The following is a 26188-nucleotide window of genomic DNA, read 5'->3' as shown; positions in this document are numbered from 1 at the left end:
ACATTACAACTCTGCCTCTCATTTCTCTATAACTTCCCCTTGTAGGGGAGCAAAATTTGTCACCCCAAAATGTCTCTTTGGCATGCAAATTATTTAGAGATGGAACAAATCAAGGCCAAAAAGACTCAGGAAAAATCTTTGACCTTCCCCCTAACTGCCTAAATTTAGATAGAGGGCTTGTTCCTGGAATAGAGCTGCAATAAGAGATGTCTGCAAAGGATATGGGCTAGGTGTGATGGGGGAAACTCAGCAGGGCCTAGAGATCACAGTCCATTCTGTGTCCCATTGTCTCTGCATGGCCCAGCAAACATCTATTTACCAAATATTTTCTTTTCCATCTCCATGTGAACTGCCTTTTTTCCCTCTGAAGTTCCAAAACACTACCCCCAACATCCTCTTTTGTCTTCAACTGAAGATGGTATTGAAGGAAGAGCTTCAGCCATTTTGGAGAATTACTCAGTTTTCCTGGGTCTCTACCATGTATACATGTTACTAAACTTCTGTTTGATTTTCTCCTGTTAATCTATCTCATATCAATGTAATTCTTAGGCCAGCCAGAAGAACCTAAAAGAGTAGAGGAAAATTTCTTCCACCCTAACACCCTTCTCGCCTGTTTCATGAGACTTCTCTTTTCTGAAGGTAAATTTTATTCCTAGCAGATGCAAAAAAAAAAACCCAAAAAACAGGTAAAGTACTTGGAACAGTGCTCAGCACATAGTAAGTGCTATGGAAGTGTTACTTCTGGTACTGTTTTTTGCTGTTAAATGATATAACACTTTGAGGCATGAGATAGTCTAACCTGTGGTACAATACGAAGAATAACTAAGAAGCAAAAGTGGCTTCCACATCCTATTCTAGTGCTCTTCTAGAAATCTTTCTGGGCAAATAATTATGTTAATAACAATAAGGATAGCAAGCATTCAATCCTGGCAACAACCCAAGCTCATCCCTTGAAAGGTCTTTTTTCCCAGATCTTCATTTGGTTAAGTCCCCTCTTGTCACTCAGACCTTAGACATTTAAATATCACTTTCTTACAGAGGCCTTCCTTGACCACCCAATATCCACCAAGTCATCATAGCACTCTGTTACTATCTGCTATCTTGCCATTTGTTTGCCTGCCCGTCTGTCCCCTCCATGTATCCTCCATACATACAATGTAAGCTTCATGAAGCAGGGACTTCATCTGCAGCATTTACCACTATATCCCCAACATCTACAATAGTAATGTGTCAGAGCAGGCACTTAATAAATGTTGATTTAATTAATAAGTAAATGAGCAAACAACGCTACATGGTAGGTATTATGTTTACCTCCATTTTACATATGAAGAAGCTGAAGCTCATGGACACAACTACCAAATGACAGAATGGGGAACTAGCCTCATGCCTACTATCAGAATCAAATCATTAATATTTGGGGTTACCCTTTTGTGTCACTTTACAGTCTACAAAGTGATAGCACAGACAGTATCTTACATGCTAAAATATACTGCAGGGGAGCAGAATTTGTCACCCCAAAATATGCCACATTAGCATGAAACCAAGCAGGACCCTGTGGGGCCCTCTAGGGCAGGGGTCTCCAATCCCCGTACTAGTCCACAGCCTGTCAGGAGCCGGGCCGCACAGCAGAAGGTGAGCAATGGGTGAGTGAGCGAAGCTCCCTCTGCCGCTACCCATCGCTCCCCATCGTTTTCATTGCCACCTGAACCATCCCCCCACCCCCACCCCGGTCCGGGGGAAAAACTGTCTTCCACGAAACAAGTCCTGGGTGACAAAAAGGTTGGGGACCGCTGCTCCAGGGTACAAATCCTTTCCGTGTTCCCCATTTCTTGTTTGTAGGAAATAAGATTCATTCAGCCTCCCAGATCTTCCCTGAGTACCAAAGGGAAGACTCAAACAGTTACTAATTAGGGAAGCGTGGGAATGCAGAAACAAATGAGGAACAGTCAAGAAACAACAGCGCAGCATGGGACAGAGACGTGGCTCCTCCTCAAGGAATATACATAACAACATATCTTTGAGTTCTTCAGCAGGAACTATGGCCCCCCACCCAGGTAGAGCACCAGATTCCTGGAACACCACCCTGTTACCTCACCACCAACCAATCAGAAGAAAGTCTGGACACAGTGGAAGATAATACAGACTCTGATCCCCTCCCCAAATGATTAAATGTGATTAACTTCCCCTTTCTCCATTTAAAAAACTTTCATGGTCAAGCAGAATCTTAGGAGTTGGTTCTTGGACATGAGTCTGCCTTCTCCCCAGGTTGCCGGCCTCCTGAATAAAGCAACCTTTCCTTTCTAAACGAGTATTGGCTTTCGAGCGAGTATTGGCTTTCGAGCTTGGCTTTCGAGCCGGCGGGCAGCCAAACATGAGTTCAGTGACAAGCATAAGGATTACTATTTTGAGCTAAAGACAATCAAAACCTAGCAGATTCAGGAAAGCTCTTTTACCTCTCCCTCACTTGCCTAAATTTACAGAGCAAAGGAAGAGAGCTATTACCAGAGATAGCTTCTTACCTAAGAAACTTACCTGTACAGCAGGGCAACCTTTGTTTTCCAAACATCTCCTCTCGCTTCCTGTGAATGGCCTTCCTCTCCTTTGTATCCATAGATCCCTCCCCTTTCTTTGGCTCAGGATGGTATGTAAGTTTCAATTACCAGCAACCTTTTGTGTCTTCATATCTTTATGGTGCTCCCATATGTACATAATTAAATTTTCCTCCTATTAATCTGTCTTATATTTATTTAAATATTGGACAAGCCAAAGAATCTAAAAGGGAAGAAGGGAAATTTTTTCCACCCCTACAATATTCCCTCTCTGCTGTAATCACAGAAAACGACTCACATATACCCTCAAAGGAACTCCTTTTAACCATAACTTTGTGTCATTCTACTACTATTGTCCCTCCTTTTTCTAAACCCCACAGCATTCTGTACATTATTTTCACCTAGTATTTATCATAGCCCTCCTAGTAAAATGGTAATTTTTATATATTTCCTTATTAATAGGAGGTGACACAAAGTTCCTTTGGGGATAAGGTTATATTTTAAATATCTTATCTTTGCTGTGCCACTACAATAGATATTATAAATTAACTTTGAATTAACTTGACTACAACAGTCATGGAATTATTTGTGCTAAAAACTTTTTATAATTCACTAATTCAAATGGCATAGAATTTTAGACATGAAAAAAAAATTCAGGAATACTATTAACCCACATACACTATGTATCTACACTGGAATAGGTGAGTCCTTCTCAATCAAATGTAAATTTCACTATGTCTTTTTAGGTCAGATGCTCCAATAACTAAACATAACTTAATTTGTTATTATTATTAGAGTTTAAAAATCTCCATAATAAGCAGCAACACATTTTTTTCAGAAAATTTGTTCATCATGATAATCAGATATGCTAATAGAAATTATTTAAATTATTTAAACCCTACTAAGTCTACAACATGTGCTTTGTATCTGAAGAAATGTCAATCTACACTAAAACATGTTGTGCTGGCCTCAAAATGTTCTGGATTTCCTAAACTAATCTAATGTAAACAACATTTCTTAAGAGTATCTTTAAAATGAATATTATATAAGCATTTCTTTTTTCATAACACTGTTTTTTCTCTATAATTGCCTCAAATTGTTCTTTGTAGTTTATCACACATCCCCAAATTAAGCAAGAATTCAAGAACCACCCCCTACATGTTTTCAATGCTGCTGACTCAGCTGACCCCCTTGACAAATGAACTCTATTTTACACTAACTTCATCTAAGCAGCTAAATCTGCTCCTATTTTTCTTGAAACTCTATAGTATTCATAAATGCCTAATTTATAAAATAAAAGATCACTGAGTTCAATGAAGTTAAGTGCTGCATTTTCCAAGCTCCCATCTCCATATGCTTCTACTCTTTTATGCCTAACATAACTGCTGTTATCAATTTTTACTACATTTTGGCACAAGCAAAAAGTAGAAAATACTTTTATGAAGAACAACACAGCTAAAAATGTTGCACACCATTACTGTGAACAAAAGCAGGTACCTCTGTCCATAGAAAATAATTTCATTTCAAAATTTCAAACAAGTAGTATTTTAAGAGTAACACCATAGTCTTAAGTACAAGAATATTATCTGGACCTAAAGTAAGTATATCTGACTATGAAATAAGCAAAATTTCATTATTAAATATCAATTAGGTTGCTACTTCCCCATCATACCCAAGTAGCTCTTCCTTGTCATATTTTTCTCCAGGTGATAAGCCTTTTGTTTTATTTATTAAATCTTCAACACACTAAAAGTCTTTAGATAACGAGGATCATTTATTCCTCACTAATAGGCCACTTGGTAATGTGGCCTTGGTAATGTAGTAACGTGTAATTTCTTAAACTCCACAAATGAAAGACAAGGGAAAGGAAAGCTAATACTTAATGAAAGGATCCCAAGTCACTGTGCTTGCCATCTTGCTTTTCTTAACAACTGCATATTACTTTTTAAATGCATTGCAAAAGAGTTTATGTACATAAGGATTCTCTCCTTTCTGGCTTACAATTTCAAATCTTTAAATACTAATTTTTCACAATAAATCCTTTTCAATCAACTAATAACTCCTCAAGTTTTCAATGAAGGCCTATAATAACTGACCTATTCTCATTTCAGTACCCAGAATGAAATACTGCTTTATTCAATTTTATTTCCTTTGATGTAGTCTCATAGTAAGATACACCCTATAGTACAATACAAAGCAAATCTGAAAGTAAGCAGTAACACCTAAATGTCTTATCGTTCTTTAGGCAAAATACAACCAGAAGAATATAAAATTATTCTATGATTTTAAAAATTATAAAACAAAACAAAAACACTACTACAAAGGTTATAACTTTCCTATCAAAGAATCCTGCCAATAAACATCTTATGATGGGACTCACAGCATTTATTTTCAGTAATAGGAAAAGGAAGAAATAATAATTCATCAAATTACTTCTTAGGCAATTTATTAGTGTAGCAACAGGTGATGTCACTATAGTTTAAAGTTATGAGTATCTTCAATATGAATTCATTTTGGGGTACTTCAAAACTGTCATTTTAAAAATCACTTTGAAATGACAGAATAATAATAAGCACATAAAATTTGAAGGAGCAGAACCTTCCAAAATTCTAATTTTGCTTTCAGCTGTTTTGAAAGTCCTCCCATGAATTAATAAATTTTTTTAAAAAAGAAAATATCAAGTGATGCATAATTTCTTTTTTATTGAGATATAACTGACATATAACATTGTATAATGTTAAAGTAACACGTGTAAAGTATACAACGTGTTGATACATTTATATACTGCAATACGATTACCACTGTAGCATTAGCTATCATGTCACGTCATTATCATTTCTTTTTTGTGGTGAGAACAATTATGATCTAGTCTATTAGCAACTTTAAAATTTATAATACAGTACCGTCATTCCTTGGTATCTATGGAAAGATTGGATTCAAGACTCCTCCATGGACACAAAAATCTATGGATGCTTGTGTCCCTTATATAAAATGACATAGTACAGTTGGCCCTATGTATCTGCAGGTTCTGCATCCACAGATTCAACCAACCAGGAACTGATCCATGGACTGATCCACAGACTGATTAATGGTTGACTGAATCAACCCTTGAGAAACCCGTGGAAAAAGGGCACACTAGACTGCTGACTACAATCACTAAGCTGTGCATTAGACCTCCAGAACTTTTTTATCTACTAGTTGCCAGTTTGTACATACTTTCTTAACTATACTATTTCTGAAGAAAGAAATTAGTTCACTTTCAAAATATCTGCTATGCCATTCCTCTAAATGTTGGCAACAAAAGGTTTTCAGCACTTGACTCCATATTTTGATGGGTATTCATTCAGCCAAATCACTAGCAGAGGGTTTGACTTCCAAACCCAGGAAAAATAGAAGGAGAGATTGAATTTTCTAAAATTCTAACTTTGTATATAAAAGTTGTATATAAAATAAAGTGTACCCTAATACTTTGGATTTGTACCCAGCTTCTCTTTTGTTCCCAGTTGCAGAGGTGAATTATGACATTTTGTCTCCCATTCAAGCCTCAATCAACTGCAGTCTAACTTCCGCCCCCACTACTCCTCTGAAATTGTCCAAGTTTTACAGTCTAAGATCTTTGTCTCTTATTTACCAATCAAATCCTTAGCTAACCTTCCTGAAGTACCTGATGCTTAAGGCATTCTCTCCTGCAGGAAACAATTTCCTCCCTCGCCATTCCTGGCCTCGTGCTCTTGTGATCTTACCCCTAGATCTGTGCTTATCCTTCTACATTCACTTGGCTCAATCCTCTTCCTATACCAATCTTCAATGTCTCCCCACTCAACACTTGGCCACCTACTCCTAGTCACAATTCTCAAGCTTTAACCACTTTTAAAATCTTTATTTCCCAAGCTTAGGATACAAATATCCAACTGCTTACTAAACCTAAAAGTTCCACAGAAATGAGAAATTCAGCATATCTGAAACTCCGCTAGCTTTCCTCATGAGTCTCGAAACATTTCTCCTTGAAAGTCTATTTCTGTAACAGGGAAAAGCTAAATGGGACTCCAGGTTCGATCGGTTTCTTTGACTTTAACCTTTGCTTTTTGTTGCTTTTGTTATTATAATCATACATAATGGCCTGCCTCAGGGAACCCTGCCCCTCTGCCTGAATGTTAAACTAAAGTGCCTCTGTTCAGTTCAAAGGGAGACAACCTCACCCCACCCACCTGTGGATGTCTCAAGAAAGAAGAAGAAATTAACACATCCCCTCGCGGAGGCTGGCCATTCCACAGGGTATTTGCAAAACTTATGGCCTTTTGACTTTACTTACTCATCTCCTCCCCCTCTCTGTGCTATAAAAGAAGCTGGCATCCAAACCCCGATAAGATGGTTTATCAGAGACACTAGCCTGGCATCTTCTCCATCTGCCGGCTTTCTGAATAAAGTCGTATTCCTTGCCTCAATACCTCGTCCCCGATTCACTGCAGCGAGCAGAGAAAGCTTGGACTCCGTAACATCTCAATCAAAAGGATCAACAACCACCCAGTCACCTGAAAGTAATCCTAGACCCCTTGTTTTCCCTCAACCTCACGTCACATCAAACACCAGATCTTGATTCTTACTTCCCTAAGGCCTCTCAAATTCATCTTTTCTACTATCCCCACTGCCACGGCCTTTCTTCACGCCATCATTTCTCATCTTGGCCACAATAGCCTTCTTACTTCATATTTATTTGCCTCCAATAGCAATATATCTTTTTCACTACGGTCAGAGTGACCTTTCCCAATTATAAATACAGTGTCATTCACAGCTTAAAATTCTCCCAACCTGAGGATAAAGGACTAAGCATGGTAATGACCTACCTATTCGGAATAATTACCCACCATGCCCACTGATGCTTCGGCAATATCTAATTTCCTACAGATCTTGAACGTATCATGTTACATCAGAGTTCTATGACCTGACTCAACTCTTGTCTCTGACTAAAATGCCCTCCTCTGCCTTACCACACTCCAAAATCCTGACCTTGCTACCAGAGTTAGTTATTCATTTATTGGTTCATTTATTCTAGGCTTAAGAAACAAAGGATTCTGCCCAAAAAGAATAGAAACTAGATAGAAGACAAACAAGTATTAATTAACATTAATAAAAACAATAATAGCTAACATTTACTGAACATGTACCAGGTGACAATTACTGTCCTAAAGGGCCTTACATGAATTCATATTTATTCATCATGACAACTGTGATACTGTGATATAATAAGAAATATATATTTTGGTATTCATCCTGGCTCCTGAAACAGTGCCATAGCAATAAAGGTGAAAGAAACATCTTTTGTTGTAGTATTTGGTTTTTATCCCATTTCTGAAATAGTTCCAGAGCAATAAAGGTAAAAGGAGCATCTTTTGTTATTCCTAATGAGTTTCTTTAAACCACACTTGAATTTTGTTAGAGGTGACTTTTGGAAAGCCCCTGAGGGTATGGGGGGGCCGGTGCGGGGCGGGGGGTGGGGGGGGGGAGATGGATGCTAAAGGAATCAATCACATGATAGAAGGCTGGAACTTTCAGCCCCACTCCCCCAACCTCCAGGGAAGGGAAAGGAGCTGGTACTTGAGTTAATCACTAATAGCCAGTGATTTACTCAATTGTGCCTACAGAATGAAGCATCCATAAAAAACCCTAACTTAAGTGTTCAGAGAACTTCTGGGTTGGCGAACACATGGAGGTACTGAGAGGGTGGCGAGCCTGTAAAGGGCATGGAAACTCCATACACCTTCCCCCATACCTTGCCCTGTGCATCTCTTCTAGCTGGCTGTTGTAGAGCTGTATCCTTTTATAATAAACTGGTAATCTACTAAGTAAACTGTTTTCCTGAGTCTGTGAGTCATTCTAGCAAATTATCAAACCTGAGGAGGAGGTTGTGGGAACCTCCAAGTTATAGCTGGTTGGTCAGAAACACAGGTGACAACCTGGACCTGTAACTGGTGTCTGAAGTAAGGAGGAGGGGCACAGTCTTGTGGAACTGAGCCCTTAACCTGTGGGGTCTGTGCCTACTCCAGGTAGTTAGTGTCATAATTGTATTGTAGGCCATCCAATTGGTGTCCAATTGGAGAATTAATTGCTATAGGAAAAACACTCACCCATCTGGTGTCAGAAATGAAGTGGTATGAATAGTAGTAAAGGAAACAGAGTTTTCTTTTAACAACTCTGAGAAGTTAGAGGGAAAGTTATAACCTTAAAAATTAAAAGATATTAGGAAAAAAAGTTTTTAAAAAATCAGTGATATAATCTTCATATGAAGAAACTAGAAAAACAAGTTAAATCCAAAGCAGAAAAAAAAAAGGAAATAAAAAAGAAAGCAAAAGGAATCAACAGAAGATAAAACAGGAAAACAATAGGGAAATCAATGAACCCAAAATCTGTTTCTCTGTGGGGGAATAAAATCAGTAAAATTAACAGACCTCTAGCTAGGCTGATAAAACAAAAAACAAGAGAGAATATATAAATTACCAATATCAGAAATAAAAGCAGATCCTACAGATCCTAAAAACATTAAAAATAAAAAGGTAATATTTTAAGCAATAAATTAAATATCCTTGATTAAACTGAAGATTCCTTGAAAGACACAAATCACCAAAAATGACTCAAGAAGAAATAAAAATAATAATAAACAGACTAACACAATATCTACTAAAGAGATTAAATTATACCACTAAAGTTAGAAACCATGTTCTTATCTGATTCTTATTCATTTAAATCAGTCTCACATTTATTGGAGCTGAATATTACAAGTGAATCTAATTTAATCTTTTTATTTCACATGAAATGGCCTCAAACAGTATTTTTAATGTTTTAGTACTAAGAAATTCTTAACTCATGGTACTTACCACTCAGTCACTCAACATCAGTAGTTTTAAAAATATGAAAATAACATTTAATAATAAAAATCCACTCTAATATATATATTCTTGAAATTTATATAAATATATAAATTCCAGTACTCTTGTTTATCTTGCCATATATATATTATATATATATATATATAAATATATATCTATATATATATATATGAAGCTAATATTGGGGGGCAGGACGGGAAGGGAGAAGCTAACTTTTTATCAAGTCTCAAGGAAGAAAAATTCACAGCATAATAATTTATTAACTGTCACTAGAATGATAACAACCACTTTGTATACAGCTCCTTTATTCACTCTTATGCAACTCTGAATAATCCTTTGGCTCAAAATGACAAACGAATTCTTTGACAGTCATGAACAATTAAGCTACAAAAAAAAAGAAAAGAAAAGAAAAGAAAGAAAGAAGGAAGGGAGAAAAATATCTCAGAATAAAACATGAAAATATGCTCAGTACACTAAAATTTTAAATATTGTTCATATTATATTCATCAGAATATGCTACAAAAACTGAAAGAAAAAAACAGTCTACACAGTAATAAAAGCTGTGTCAAACCACAGCTCTAATAATTTTATGCAAGACGAAAACCACAACAATTTCAAAGCATCTAATATATGAAGCCTAACTGAGCAATGACAAGTTTTTTTTAATATGAAAATGGTTAAGTGGCTTCTATATTTGTTCACTGAACTGATGCTTGCTTTTACCACATTACATTTTGCATATTATAGTATACGAAGCAACAAGCATTTTTTAAACTTGGGAGAGAGGGAGCACTAAACAGGATGAAAAGGATTTACATCACTCAGAATATTTTACTCTGATTTCATAAAATGGATACTACTAGAATTCAAATTATTTTTCACTGTTACCTTCTTCCTTCATTACATAACAAAAAGTATATTTTACCTATTAATACTGCCTAATTTAAGAACTTCACAGAAACCCTAATTTTGTTCATTTAATATTAAAATAATTTTATAACCTTACTAATAAGTCAAACAACACCTTCACATAATATTATATAGGTAGAAATAACTATATAACAATTAGTCATGTATTACTTCAAAATGTTTTTACTATTATTTATAAAGATATGATGTTTCTGTGCCCTTTCTTTTTGGTTTTATGTAATTGTATATAAAAGGAAGAAAAGCTGTTTTAGATATAGATTCGTTATTTCTATTAAGTATGTTGATACTTTACAGGTACACATTACAGGTTTCTAAAACAAATTTCTACATAATTATTACTAGTTGTTTTTTTTCAACTGACATTACCTACATATGGATTTTTCAAATATTCTGTTAGTTGACTCTAAATATTTGATTATCTGAGGAATTCTATTGCTTTTTATTGTTATTTAAGAAATTATGTTGGCATTAAAGAAAAAATGGTGGAAAAAATGTATTATGTGAGAAGAACAAAAAGGTCTTACCTGTTTCAACCTCATGAAGAAAGTCTCCGTGAAAGTCTTTCTGCTGAAATACCAAAATCGCTCGTTTGCAGGGTACACGCGTACTACTGTCTCCAGGAGAAAGCGGACAGGCTCCACCACCTCCGTGACTACCATATCCACCGCCACGGTCATGTACACTCGTTTATCTGCAGTAGAAATTTTCTGTGTTTTATGCCAGCTTTATTATTACTTATTTAAGAAAACAAAGTTAAAGGATTAAGGTTCTTTTTTTTTTTTTTTTTTGCGGTATGGGGGCCTCTCACTGTAGTGGCCTCTCCCGTTGCAGAGCACAGGCTCCGGACGCGCAGGCTCCGCGGCCATGGCTCACGGGTCTAGCCGCTCTGCGGCATGTGGGATCTTCCCAGACCAGGACACGAACCCGTGTCCCCTGCATCGGCAGACGGACTCTCAACCACTGCCCCACCAGGGAAGCCTGGATTAAGGTTCTTTATACTCCTGCTACCTGCTATGTTTAATTTTAAATGTTTTATTGTCACTTAGATTAAATAGGTAACCAAGTTTCCCAAGTATGTTTCTCAACACTCCTGATCCCACCTTAATCAAATGTCCAAATCTCCTCTGACAACTTTAATTTCTCCTTCTCAAAATCAGGCCCTTAATATAAAAAAATAAATAAAATAGAAATTTCAGAATGTCTTTTACACTATCTTTCAAGTTTAAAAAAAAAACCCGGAAAATCACAAAGATCTGCCCTTTCATTTTATAAAAAGAGATACTAGAAATTATTAGGTCTGTTTGATGAGTTGCATGGGAAGGACTGTCAAATCAAAAGAGATGCTCAACCTTCATTATGTTAAATTTGTTTGGGAAAATGCTATTAATATTTCAATGTTGTATGCTTTAAGGGAAGTCCCCAGAGATTTGTCAGTACCCTCATTGTCCATAATACATATTAACCATCAGGAAAATCATTGACCGAAGCTCTAATGTGTAATTTTCATATATATATACTCTATATATAACATATAAAATACACTATATATACTCTCTCTATATATAACATATAGAGTACACATACACATATATACTCTCTCTACATATAGAGAGTATATATACACACTACATATTTATAGTATGTATATATATTTTATATACATAAAATATATATCAGAGTCCTGGCAAGTGCTTTTAGACAACAGTATACTGTTATCAGTCAAAATTTCAGTTACTATTTAAAATGTTTTCTTCACCATAGACTTCCTCTAATTTGAATCTAGACTTTCTAGACCAGTGTCTATTCCTTTTCTTCAGTTTCGCTATGATAGGTTGAAATATGGATTTCATTTTATTCTATTTACCCTGCTTGAAATTCACTGGGATTTTTGAAACTCTGGTTTGTTTATTCCATATCATTTTGTCATTTCTTCATTATTATTATTATTATTATTATTTTTTTGTGGTACGCGGGCCTCTCACTGTTGCGGTCTCTCCCGTTGCGGAGCACAGGCTCCGGACGCGCAGGCTCAGCGGCCATGGCTCACGCGCCCAGCCGCTCCGCGGCATGTGGGATCCTCCTGGACCGGGGCACGAACCCGTGTCCCCTACATCGGCAGGCAGACTCTCAACCACTGCGCCACCAGGGAAATCCCTCTTCATTGTTTTTAAAATATTTTTAAAATTTATATTGTCTACCATTTTCAGTTCTCAGTTAAAGGAAAGTTCAAATAACCAAGCCCACCATTAGAAGAAACCTTCAATACTGTCTTTTTAACCATTATACAACATTTATACTCATCAACTACATTCCTATTAATATCATTAAACTCAACAAAAATGTATTACATTTGTACTAAATACAAGCATTCTATCTGCCAATTCAAGAGGAATTAGGATTCTCTAGACATTGTACTTGACCTAAGGACCTTACAAAGTCTCAGGGGAATAAAGTAGAGGGGTTAGAGAAAATAACAAAACGCAGAATACAATATACAACTTGACGTAGTGAAAAGATCCAAGACATTTCATCTCTCAGGGCTTCAACTTTTGTAGTTTTGATTCATGACTCCTCTGAGTAATTTATAATTTCAAGAACACCATTTAAAAATGTAAGAAATTAGGTCAACATTTTTGTGTGGCATATGAAATGATTTTAAATTTAAAACACATTATCTTTTGCATTAGAATATTATTGCAATATAGTACTATATAGTTTCTTTTCATTGAACAAATTTTAAAATATGTATTTTTTAAAATACATAATTCTTTTTTATTTTTTTACTATTATTATTATTTTTGGGCCACACTGCATGACATGTGGGATCTTAGTTCCCCAACCAGGGATCAAACCTGCAACCCCTGCATTGGAAGGAGGAGCCTTAACCACTGGACCACCAGGGAAGTCCCTGAAATATATTATTTTTAATTGAGGACCAAATAGGTATTAAAATACAAAATGAAACTGAACTATGTGTTACATTAAGAACAGGTAAAAAGTGCTTTTATAAGTTATTATTTGAAATTTCTATATTTTACTTCAAAATTATCAACTGGCTTATTTTTTCCATTTTCACGTTGATTTTCTGAATGATTATAAGGAAGAAGTTTACAGACTGGTATTCACAAGCCTGTATCCAGAAATAACAAACTGTGGTGTAAAAATTATTTATTCCTAATATATGAAAAGCTAAATTTTACATAATCATCATTATTTTTCTCTCTTTTAGCCCTCAGTTTGAAATAGCTTGATGTATGATCAAATGCATGCAATTTATGGAACTGGTAAATACTTTTATTAAGGAAATTCAAAAATAATTATCATTTAATGTTCTTCATTAATATATTATATTTCCATATCAGTATTCACTAATGCTCCCGTCTTTAAGCAAAAGTCTATTGTGGGTATAAAGTAAATAATATAAAACTAAAGATCAAACAAGCTGATCCATTATTTTCTCAATATAAATTATTGGTTGAATCATAGTAAAGCATTTAGTAGAAGATTGTAACTCATGAGATAAAACTAAATTTTAGTTTAAAGGCAGATGGTGGAGGGGAAAAAAAAAACCACATGGGCAATTAACCGATATCTGGATAAAGTAGGAATAAAAATAAATACAATGGGAAAAATGACAAATGAGCCTACTTACCACCTATAAATTCTGTTCAACACTAACATATTAAACAAAATGAAAAGGTAAACAACTTGGAAAAAAGTATTTGCCACAAATGAAATCCTAAATATACATTACTAAGTTCCCGAAGGTCAAAAGACTGGAATGAATAATAGTAAATGGAATGATATAAGTAATCTGTAATATAGAGAAAAAAAGTTAAAATATAGTTATCAGAGATGCAAAAATTCCAGAATTTGCTTCATCATTTCTTTCATATTCTTCCATCATTTCGCCCTTAAATAAAACAACTCTATAATGACATATGAAACACAAAGCCCAAATACTTTCTTAACATAATGTAATAAAATTAAGCCACATATCATCGAGGGGCTTTCTTTTGAATAGTGGAGGTTTTCCCCATAGATGTATAAAGCATGAAAACAAGAATAATTCCATTTAAAATGAGCACCAGAATTTTTTTAAACATGGCAAAACAAAATTGTCCATAATGTAAATTTTAAAGTAAATAATAAGGAATTTTTTAAGAAAATTCACCTTTTGGGGTTTCTTCATTAAGTGCCAGAAATATTGGTGCATTGGGGTTCCACATGCCGGTGATAACATAAGCTCTCCCATCATAGCTCTTTCCCATGGATTCCTATAAAAGTTCAAACAGGAATCACTGAGAATATATACATCAAAAAATCATCATTTTAAATTATATCTTACTTTAAGCAATCCAATTTATTAAAATTTGAATTCACAAACAGGGGACTTATTTTCTTTGTAAATTTTTTTCATCCCACAGAAGCATTTCTTTAAATATTAAATTCTCCTACAGCTTTCTCCAGAGTTTCTATTTAGAGACACATACTCTTGGATAAAAGGAGGTATGCCCTTACATGCTGACTCACAAAAACATAATACTGGTATGAAGTTATATTTAACTTTATCTTAGGCTGGTTGTCAAAATCTCACATACCTACACATACAGGATATAGGAAGTTTCTATTAAAACTGTATTACGGATCTCACTGAAGTTAGTTAAACTGAATTAATAGCTAATCACAGGAAAATAGGTTAGGATTTTTCTTCTAATGTTCTAATTTTTAATATATTCTTAAAATATTAATGTACTTTATCACAATGAATACCTTTAAAGTTAATACTTTTATTGCCTATATGCCAGATATAGGTACACTTTCTAACAATCATAAATCAATATTAGGAGACTAATACTGTTTGTAATCAGCACTCAAGGTAATTAACTATCTCCCATTACCCTCATACTTATCCTCCTTCCGTTCTCTCCTTCTCCTCTTCCTCTTCATTTCCTGCACTCCTTAAGACTTTTACCAAGCCAGCTCTTGACTCTCGCTAAAGCAGCAACTCCACAACTATATGTGGCCTTGAAAGCAAGGCAACACGTAGTTTGTGTGTGTGTGTGTGTGTGTGTGTGTGTGTGTGTGTGTGTGTAGTGTGGGGGAGCTTAGAGGTTGTCCCGTGGGAGAACAGCACACGCATACAAATATGTGCATGTGCAAAAGAGAATTATCCACAATACTTTCAATTTTCTGTACCGATTTCCTTATATTATAAATGGAGAGTGTGAAAAGGGTCAGACTAAAAATAAAAGAGAAAAAACTTTTTTTTCAATATTTCCCCCACACAGATGCTTCTCTGAATCCCTATGAAATTATTGTAGTCATTTGGCAATTACTATGTACATTTTTCTAGTGTACTCGTGATATTTCACTAATCAGATTGTATAGCTTAAGTGCAGGGACCCTGAATTCCAGAGGTGAAATACACTCAGGGCCATGTAAAAGAAACCCACTCAGTACCTCCAACACATTTATATATTCATATCTTTCTCTCTCTCCCTCACTCCCTTCCATGTGCCTATCCTCTCTCTCTACTGTCTAATTAGACATTCAGAACAAGAATGAGCACCTGACCCAAAAAAGTCCAGTCCATTTCTGGACAAGAGCTCGTGCTATGCTTGAGTCCAAAAAAATGAGCTAGACCAGTCAAATTCTTTCTTTCAATTAACAAATACCAAGGAAAGTGGGCAGTTAGCAGTGGGGCTGAAAGGTTTTGATAAGAAGTCAGGTGATGTCAGGCCACATACAAAACAAAGTTATAACAAAATTTAATGTAGGGAAAAATATATAAAGAACAGCAGAGTACTAGGAAACTGCTAAGTGGTAAGAGAGAAATGGAGAAAACAAACACCGAAAAAATCCTTAAAAATAATTAATCCTGTAGTCAAAAAACAAAGGCAGATACAAAGGAGGCAAGTTGAAGGGGAGGAAAGAGAAGGGCAGAGAAGAGGCAGGGAGGGAGAGAAAAGGGCAAGGAGGGAGAAGGGGAGGAGAGGGAGAAAGAGGGAAGAGAAGGAAAGAAGGGAGGCAGGGAGAGGGAGAGAGGAGAAGGTGCAGAAAGACAGAAAGGGGGGCGCAGCACCAGAGGTTGAGAGAACAGGGGCAGCAATAAAGAGTCTCACAGAAAGAGTAAGCCCATGGCAGGAGAGGCAGACAGGAAGAGACCAGATAGAGACCACTTTGCAGGTTTAGGTACAATTTCATGAAGATCAATAACCTCTTTTGCCTTTAAGGTGCTCTAAGTGAATCTTTGTTTCTTGTAACCAAAACAGCCTAACCAAATTAAGCATATTTTTATTTCTTTTTAGTCCTCACAACATACAACCACAATAATACTGTCTTACACATCAAAAGCCCTCAATAGAAGTTTCTCTTTATCAAGTCATTTTTGATATTGAACTAGACATTTCTATTACATAGCCTGGCTTGCTCCCATCCCCTTATGAAGATACTGTCACAATCTTTGCTCTAGACTTCTTTCCTGACTCCTCTGCATGCCCTGGCTCCCCCAGGAAGGCTGACAAGATCAGGGACATCAGGTAAAGGACACCTGGACGACAAAAGCATCTGCCCAAACTAGGCCAGGCTGGAACCACCAGATGCCCTCTTCTTAAGAAAATAAACTGGGAAATATAATGAGAATATGACACTTTGCAATGGAAACATAAGCTGAAGAATCATGCTAATTCATACTAAGCCATGAGTGAACTACTGTCAAGTTATGAGTAAGCTGAAGCTATGAGGTCAAGTAGGCAGACAGCAGGGTAAAGCACACAGATGGCATCAGAAGGAGGAGATAACACAAAAAAATAAAAATAAAAAATGTAAGTTCATGCTAATCCATCCATTCATTAAACAAATATGAGCCTACTGTGAGTCATGCTCTATACCTGTGAGTATCCAGCAAGGAAAACAAAACAAAATGGTCCTGACTTTATGGAGCTGACAGGCTAATGATTTCCAAACAGCAGTTTGTGAGCCATTTGTGGATCATAAAATCAATTTAGTGGATTGTGACCAGACTTTTTAGTCAAGTAGAGGAAAAAAATTGCAGATTTCATCACACATGTAAGAGTTAAGAACTATTTCATAAAAATTTTACTTTAGCTTTTTTTATACATAAAGATTACAAGTATATTGGATTACAATGTAAATTTTATTTCTGTGAGTCCAGCTACTAGCCTAATGTCAATAAATAGTTAATTGTGAAGATCCACAAAGTTTCTGTGGCGTCTCTAGGACTTTTTTTTTTAATATTATTTTATTTTACCTGCTTCTGAGTTTTTCTAAAAATGGTATTACATTGTTTTTAGTCTTCTGTGACTTGATTTTTTTTTTTAACATCTTTACTGGAGTATAATTGCTTTACAATGTTGTGTTAGTTTCTGCTGTATAGGACTTTAAGTTGTGCTCCAGTTCCATGAAATCTGACTCTACCTAGTTTTCAGCTTTTTGGTACATTCCTGTTAGGCTTTTCCTAGGTATCAATGGCTGTGAATCAAAAATTCTCATTTCCTTATTCCTACTACAAGTATCTTCACCAAACTATTCTCACTCACTACTGGGAGAAAATTGAGAGTCTGTTATCTGTACCCACAAAAAAACCTAACTAATTTTATTTATATATGATTTTATTTACAGACTATGTATAATATATATATATAAGTAATTTGGCTATTTGACTAAAAATATATTTCATTTATAAGTATAACTTTCTCTTTCATGTAGATTTTATATTAAACAAAATTTATAAATTTATAGAAAAGTCTCAGTTCATCTGGCTTATTTAGCATTCAGGGAAGAAAGCCAGCATTGCTTAAAAATTATTCAAGTCAAATAGAAAAGTCTCACAAATTCTGAAATTAAATATAATTAAACACTTTTAAAGTTTGTCAGAATAAAGTGCAAGGTGAAATTTGTTTTCAAAGTGTACACGTATTTGGATATCATAGAAGAAAAAGTATTAACATCTGGCTCTAGAGGGCAGAACTAAGACTAATTAGGCAAAGTTACAAGGAATATGATTTCAGGTGATTACAAAGGTATAACCTGTAATAACCAGAACTGTCCCATAGTCTTCATTATAAGGTAACAAGTTCCTTTTTATTAGATGTAATGTAGCTAAAGCTCAATAACCGTGTATTAAAGATAGCATGAAGATTAATAGCACTGGTAATAACAAATCACAACTGATCATAATTGTACATATAAACCCTCCAACTCGACCAACTATTTGTGGCACAGGTAAGCCCACCACTCTTTCCAGGAGCTTCAGTGCTGACAAGTCCTTTGATATCAATATGGACTCTTAAAGGTGGAGGGCTGCACCACAAGCAAGACACTAAGACTAAGGGGTTCAGAAGTTCATGCCAGGTCTGTAACTCTATAATCTAAACTTAGGTTTCATAGAAAAATCTTTGCCAGTGATTCACCTTAATCTTTTAAACTCTGAAAAATCATTCTAATTAGGATCTAGGAGCTTATAAGTATTTAATGTCCCTGAAACTACCTCCTCACGGAATTTTCAGGGCTCCAAAATGCTATGCCCTGCCTTAAGTAAAACCACTTGCATAACTGATATGCTGTAAAGAGCGAGGGAACAGAGATGAACCAATACCTAATTCATTTTCACATTTAAAGTAACTGGTTGTCCTTACCTTACCTACCCATGCAGTACTTCCTCTTTATTTCTGTGGCTCATTGTACCAACTCTATGAGAGCACTTAACCCACTGCTGTCATTACATACTTAAAAGATCTATTTCCATCACAAGATTATGAACCCATAGATGGTAAGAACTGTTTTACCATGTCTATAACACCAGCACTTCACACAATACCTGGCACAAAATTAGGTCCTCAAAAAGGCTGAATAAACCATTCTACTACCAGTAGAAAATCCATGTGATGTTACCATGAAATAACTCAAAGAAAAAGTTGATATAATTTGTGGTATTTAACTGACATTTGCAAAATACAGCTGAAAGGAAGAAAACATGTAGTGCTACCTAAAAAAATCTCAGTTAAGTAAAAAACTTTATACTTATACTAAGATAACTATTTCCTATAACATTTCTAAACCACAAAGTAAATGTTTTCATTAACTGCAATATTAGCAGGTATTTCTGTTTAAAAGTTAAGATGGCTTCCTATTTTTACATCAAATACCAACTCTTAAATACATATTAACCTTCAAGGGCATTCCTTAAATAAGTACCACTCCTAAAGTAAATATACTTTGCTAATGAAAGGTAATCAAGAAGGAAAAATTCAGAAAGGGAAACGCTTTAAAGAAAACAAAAGCATCCATCACGGTACTCAAATTAATAATATTGCATTAAAAAAAATAAAAGGCACCATATTCACTTATAACATTGTGCCTGTTATAATCATGTATTTGTTATTTTGGCTCAAAGAAGAGACACATTCCTAAGAAGTCAAAGAGATGAATAGATGGATATTTTCATTGCATTATCTTTTTATTTGTTTCCCACTTGCATATGCTTTTTTTATGAAAGTTTTCCTAAATCTCTCCCTCATAAGTAATTTTAAGTTTGGGGTTCCAAATTAAATTACTACTATCATAGTAATTGATAGCTGAAAGTTAGAAACAATTTTGACAAAATGACAAAATTTTAAAATAGAAAATACTTTAAAAATATAAAATAACTATCATCTATACTTGGTTAAGGTGCTTAAGATTTTCATTACCATATCCAGTAAATGCATGTCACTGTTCTTCACGTTTCGACCTGGGCTTAATAACATTCCAAAACATCTGAAAATATTGGGGAGGGAAAAAAAAGGAGAAATAAGGTATCAAGAATATATAGAAGCCCAGTGAGCAAAAGTCTCAATAGTAACGATACAATCTGAGCTCTGTACTGACAAATAGCTTTCATTTTTTAGAGAAACATCATAAATAAGAATTCATTAAGATACATAATAAAATCACATAGAAATAAGTTACCTAAATTCCCAGATCTTTATTTTTGCATGTAAAAGATTACCAATGATCAGAAACTGTGATAAAAATAGCCATAAATTGTTAACTGAAACAAAATACAGTAGTGACATATAAATTAGTTTCTGGGTAAAAATGAGATTGTATTTGCTTTAGAGTTACTCCAACTAACCTAGTTAAATTAAAAGAAAGAAAATTTTTTTAAAAATTAGAATAAGACACTGTACTCTCTCTTTGCATCAAGCCAGATTAATAGAAACAGTCACCCTGGCCCTCAACAGTCATGTTCACTGAGTAGCCTATATCTTCAGTTTGAAATACTATATCCTCAGTTTGAAAAAAAAAAAAAAAAGTTATATGAAACTCATTACTAAAAATGCTGTTATATTAGTGAAGATATTACCCAACATACTGTATACTATTAACTACTTTATTCTGTGCTTCCTAATGCTAGGGAAGCTTTAAGAATCCCATCAACACTACCACTTTGTTTGTAAAGGATTTTCATAAACTCTAAAATTCAGCTAATTCGAACATGTTTTAATATTTGTTAGGATATTATTGTTATTTCTTCTTTATAGGTAAGAAACGTAAAGTCCAGAAAAGTTATTTTACTCAAATTTATGTGGCTATTAAGTAGGTCTTGTACTCGAGAGACAATGTGATCTGTCCACAGTGTGCCTCTCTCTGCCAACAATGCATACCCACACTTACTAGAAAACAGTGTTTTTATTGTAGCTTTCCAAAATTTAAAAGTATGCTATGGAGCATTTTATACAAGACTATAAACAAATTAAATATACCATTTTTTAAGTTTCAAAATAGCGGCAGCTGAGCAGTCAATACTTAATCTGATCTTTGTTTTTCAAAGGTTTAGTTTTCTAGTAGCATGGCTTTTTTTTTTTTTCCATAAACAAGACAAGAGATTAGTCCTGTCCAAATATGAGCTTAGTAAATAGTAAAAACATATATATAATACTTCCTGTGAATATTTGAGGATACCTTGCTCAAGGCATCCAAAAAGATCAAGTATATAGTAAAGATAAAGTCAGTAAGTTCTGAGGAAATTCCGAACATATTATTGTACCAGTGAACAAAATATAACTTACTAAAATAGAAATTATTATAATCTAATATTCATAATTTTAATACGATTCCTTTAAACTGTTATGAACTCCTATAATAAACACTGTCTATACAAATTAAATGCTAATTAATCATGTACTTTATTGTACTATTTCTTCTAAGTTTGCCTTAAATTCCTTATAAGAATAAAAGAGCTAATTCTTTGTCAGATATAAAATTTAGTTCCCTCAACTTAAAAGTCGGGTCAGGGCTTCCCTGGTGGCGCAGTGGTTGGGAGTCTGCCTGCCGATGCGGGGGACGCGGGTTCGTGCCCCGGTCCGGGAGGATTCCGCGTGCCGCGGAGCGGCTGGGCCTGTGGGCCATGGCCGCTGGGCCTGCTCGTCCGGAGCCTGTGCTCCGCAACGGGAGAGGCCACGGCGGTGCGAGGCCCGTGTACCGCAAAAAAAAAAAAAAAAAAAAAAAAAAGTCGGGTCAATGAGGACAGACGACTTCTCTCACATTCCCTATTCTTTGCTTCAGCTTGCACCTCTCATGGGTTTTAAAATACTATTTTCTATATTATGGTTTTTAAGTTACAAAACTATTATATATACTCATTGTAAAAAGCTAATGAATACCAAAGTGTATAGGGAAAAAATAATTTCTCCTTTCTCTCTCTAATCTCAGACCCTTTGGAACCAATACTACGAGTTTAGTATGCACCCTCCCTACCATTCTTTTGCTCGTTTTGAAAATTTAAAGTTTTATATTGTTTGTCAAGCACTCACAGGTAAGTGGCAAAATGGGTACAATTTTCCTAATATAATGTCCTATCTTAAACTCCACTGCAAAAGGAAATTTAGGTTTTCCTCAAATGGGAACAGACATCACCTTATTTTGATGATCTTTGATGTACTGCTTTTTTCCTGGGTTATAAATAAAAAATCCTGCCACCAACCAACAGTGCGACCCTAGAGAAAGCACCTAACCCCCTTGGGCCTCTGCTTCCTCTTCTAGAAAATGGGAGAGGTAACAATACATGAACTCTAAGGATTTTTCCAGCACTAAAACTGAGTAATTTTTTTCTATCAAGCTGTATTAGTCATTTCCAAAATTATATTTCATTAAAGCACATAAGGTTTCCTATAGAGACAAGCAAGGTCTATTATGAATAACATGTCAGAAATTAGATAGATATTATTAGCACCACAAGCACCTATTGCAAATATTAAGTGTTTCATTGGGGAGTTCAAAGTGTTCAATCTTCTCTTATTAACTCCATAAATAATGTAGAAAGCAAACTGCTATTACATTTATTTTCTCAAGGATGTCACAGTCTAGTAGGGGAGGAAAATAAGTAAACGGACAATTACAACCTGTACGGTAAGTTCTACGATAGCCGTAAGTACAGAATGTTAACAAAGCAGAGAGAAGACATACCCAACATTATTTAAAATATAGCAAATAGCTAACTTGACCCAAAATTTGAAATCAAACCTCCTAAGAATGGGATGATGGTGTTATCATATTAATAATAATTATCATATTAATTATAGCAGCTGTTTATTGAATGCTTTGTCAGACATTACTATATTGTTGCATTTACATTTCTAAACAACCTCCATAAAACAAATAATAAAACTGGTTTCCGGAAAGTAGAAGTGATTTGTCCAAACCACAAAGCTATTAAGACCGTGACTATGACTCCAAAACTGCAGAGTCTTTTACACATTATACTCTGCCACCTCCCTAGCCTATCAGTAGAAAAGATTATCAATTCCCTGTGTGATCCTGGGCAAGTCACACACTTTAAAGTCTCACTTTCCACATTTCTGGAACACAAATATTACTTGCTTATAGGTTGACTATGTTAATGTAAAGCTGAAATGAAAAAACTCACAGGGAAAGTACACCATAAATTCTAGAGCTGTTGCTGATTATAAATTATTATTACAACTGCCACTATTATTTAGAAAAGAAATTTGGCCTTCCATACTGCCCAGTGAGTCTCTACTCAAAACAGAGATTTAAACAGCTTTTAACACCAAGTTAGCATCCATACAGACACCAAAAGTTCTGCATATCTTGCATGGCTTTAGGGTTAATTGATGGAAAAATAAAGATGAAATGTCACATGTCACATATGCAACACGCTTATAGAGATTCAGTTCTTCTCAGGGCTGGTCACATAGGCATCCTCTGCCTAGCATGTACCAAAAATCCAGACTCCTGAAGGAAAGCTGGTGTTCAGCACAAACCACATTGCTTGTGCTAAAAGTTTAGGCACGGTGAGCCACTATTCTCAGTTCTGGGAATGGTGGAAACCCTCCCGAAAGCCAAGTTTCCAAATACCAGTCAAGAACCAACCTTATAAGCAGGCCTTTTAGGAATGGTAGTGTCAGTCCTCCTATGTTAACTCTTTTCTGTACAGCCCTATTTTGATATTTACATTTTAAGTAAAAAAAAAAAAAAATTAATACAAAACAATATCATCTGTGGGTAAAATAATATGGATTCCTCAGAAGCTTGATTCCATTTAAAATAGTTGAATCAAGCCATATAAAGCTTTGATCAATTATCAAAAGCATAACAATTTTCTATGGTACAATGGAATAATTTACCTAAATATATAAACCTTAAAGAAAACAGATAGAGAATAATTTAAAAATAATACGAGAATAAAGAGGATGGGTAAACTTATTAAAATATATTAAAAATAGAAAAATCAAATTAATATTTAAAGCACAAATACAATATTCACACGTAAGACTTATTTAACTTTTGTTGACTTGCTTTTTTTTTTTTTTTTTTTGGTTGCACAGCATGTGGGATCTTAGTTCCCCGACCAGGGATCGAACCTGCACTCCCTGTTATTTCACTTTTGTTAATTAACTGCCTAAAGTCCTACTAAATAAAAATAACATTTTATGTAGTCATTCCTCCCACTTCCCTTCAAATCAGCCAAGATCTTTAAAAAGAAAAAAAAACTATGCTGCCATTATAAATAAGAACAAAATATTAGTAACTAAGCAGTGTTTACTAGTGATATAAAATAATTATATCATATCTATAGATACTTAATACCTCCCCTTGTCCCTACCCCAAAAAAAGTCATACAAAAGAGACAAATACAAAGACTTTAGGAAGACTAGCAAAAAGCCTTGGATTCAAATCCTCATGTTGCCTCTTCTTAGCTATTTCTTAGCAGGCAAAATAACATGCTTTAGTTTCCTCCCTCTGCCAAAAAAAAAAAGTAAATAAAAAGATAATTTATAGGATTCCTTGCTTTAGTATGAAAAACACTATGCAATAAACACTTGGGATGGATGTTAACATATGGTAGAAATCATTAAATAGTGGTTATTATCCTTGCCATTATTATGACAATTAAAAGACTATCAGTTAAGAAGACTATCTAAAATAAACACTTTTTCCCCCCAGAAATGTATCAGAAAATTTATCTGTGGGACTGGTTAATTTCATTAGATACTAGTTCAATTAGATACTGTCAGTTTAGGTCCAAATAGGAGAGAGAGCACAGAAATAATTTGAACAGGAAAAGTTTATTATAAAAAATTTTTCTCTGTGATAGGAGAGTGACTGTAAAGAGAATTCTAAAGAACAACCTAAGGCTGAGGAAGAGTACCCCAAAGAAGAGCAAACTTGGAAAGAAGATCCTCCCCCTAAAGCTGGTATTCTGACCTCACTGTAGAAGATATGACTGCAGCCCAGTGGATGACAAAGAAGTTTTCTGGACTGCCCAGGCAAAGTTGGACCACAAGCAAACAGGAAACAACCCTCTAGGGTGCAGGTAGCCAAGGGTGGCCGGCAGGTGAACAAAGGAAATCAGGACTCCCGGAGGCAGCTCAGAGGCAGAGTGGTACAAAGCCTGAGGCCCACAGTGTCTGTATCTGGAGGGCTGCAGGAAGATCTCACTGAGCCAGGACCAGGACTATGAGTTCACAGGGGGAATGCATGCACTGTGTGCACAGCTGGAGCACAGCAGCACTGGATGTCCCAGAATCTTGTAGCAAGAGCAAGAACAATCACAGCACACCAGAACCAAGAAGAGTCCCTCCCTCCTGCGGTATCTCTCCAGCACCCTCTACTGGCACAATTTAATATTGTGCTTGCTGCAAAGAAGATGCATAAAGTTGCACTAATGCAGATCAAGTAAGAGGGTAGATTTGGAACCAAGAGGCAATAAATTGATAATTGGCATAGGATACAGTTAAAATACCTCATCTCTTCTAATAACTTAACAGCCGGGTTAGAAATCAAAATTTCTTAAACCAATAAATTAAGAAGTTATTTTCTTAAAGTAAATCAAGAATGTAAATTGGTATAGCCACTATGGAAAACAATATGAAGATTGCTCAAAAAGTTAAAAATAGATCTACCATATGATCCAGCAATTCCACTTCTGGGTATATACCCAAAGGAAATGAAAACAGGATATCAAAGAGATTAACTGCACTCTCATGTTTATCGCAGCATTACTTGCAACAGCCATGATATGGAAACACCCTAAGGGCCTGGCAGTAAATGAATACATAAAGAGGATGTGGTATATACAGTGGAATATTATTCAACCATGAGAAAAAAGGACACCCCACCATTTGCAACAACAAAAGTGGATCTTGAGGACATTATGCTAAGTGAGATAAGCCAGACAGAGACATAAAACTGTATGATATTACTTATATGTGGAATCTAAAAATGTCAAACTTGTAAAAACAAAGAGTAAACTGGTGTTTACTGGGGAGTTGGGGAACAGGAGAGATGTTGTTTAAG

General features: G+C 35.2%; 1 protein-coding gene across 3 annotated transcripts in view; it reads right to left on the bottom strand.

Annotated features, from left to right (window-relative positions):
• Positions 1-26188, bottom strand: part of RABGAP1L (RAB GTPase activating protein 1 like) — a 682701-nt gene that overhangs the window by 557656 nt on the left and 98857 nt on the right. For all 3 annotated transcript variants that reach the window (XM_060034268.1, XM_060034260.1, XM_060034251.1), the window contains exons 8-10: positions 20077-20143; positions 14538-14640; positions 10888-11054 (exon numbers count right to left, since the gene is read on the bottom strand). In XM_060034268.1, coding sequence (XP_059890251.1) covers positions 10888-11054; positions 14538-14640; positions 20077-20143 — 337 coding nt within the window. The remainder of the gene's footprint in view (positions 1-10887; positions 11055-14537; positions 14641-20076; positions 20144-26188) is intronic.

The sequence above is a fragment of the Delphinus delphis genome, chromosome 1 (assembly GCF_949987515.2).
Source record: "Delphinus delphis chromosome 1, mDelDel1.2, whole genome shotgun sequence".
Lineage (NCBI taxonomy): Eukaryota > Metazoa > Chordata > Mammalia > Artiodactyla > Delphinidae > Delphinus > Delphinus delphis.
Note: the sequence above shows the minus strand (reverse complement) of the source record. Positions and strands in the feature narration are given on the sequence as shown.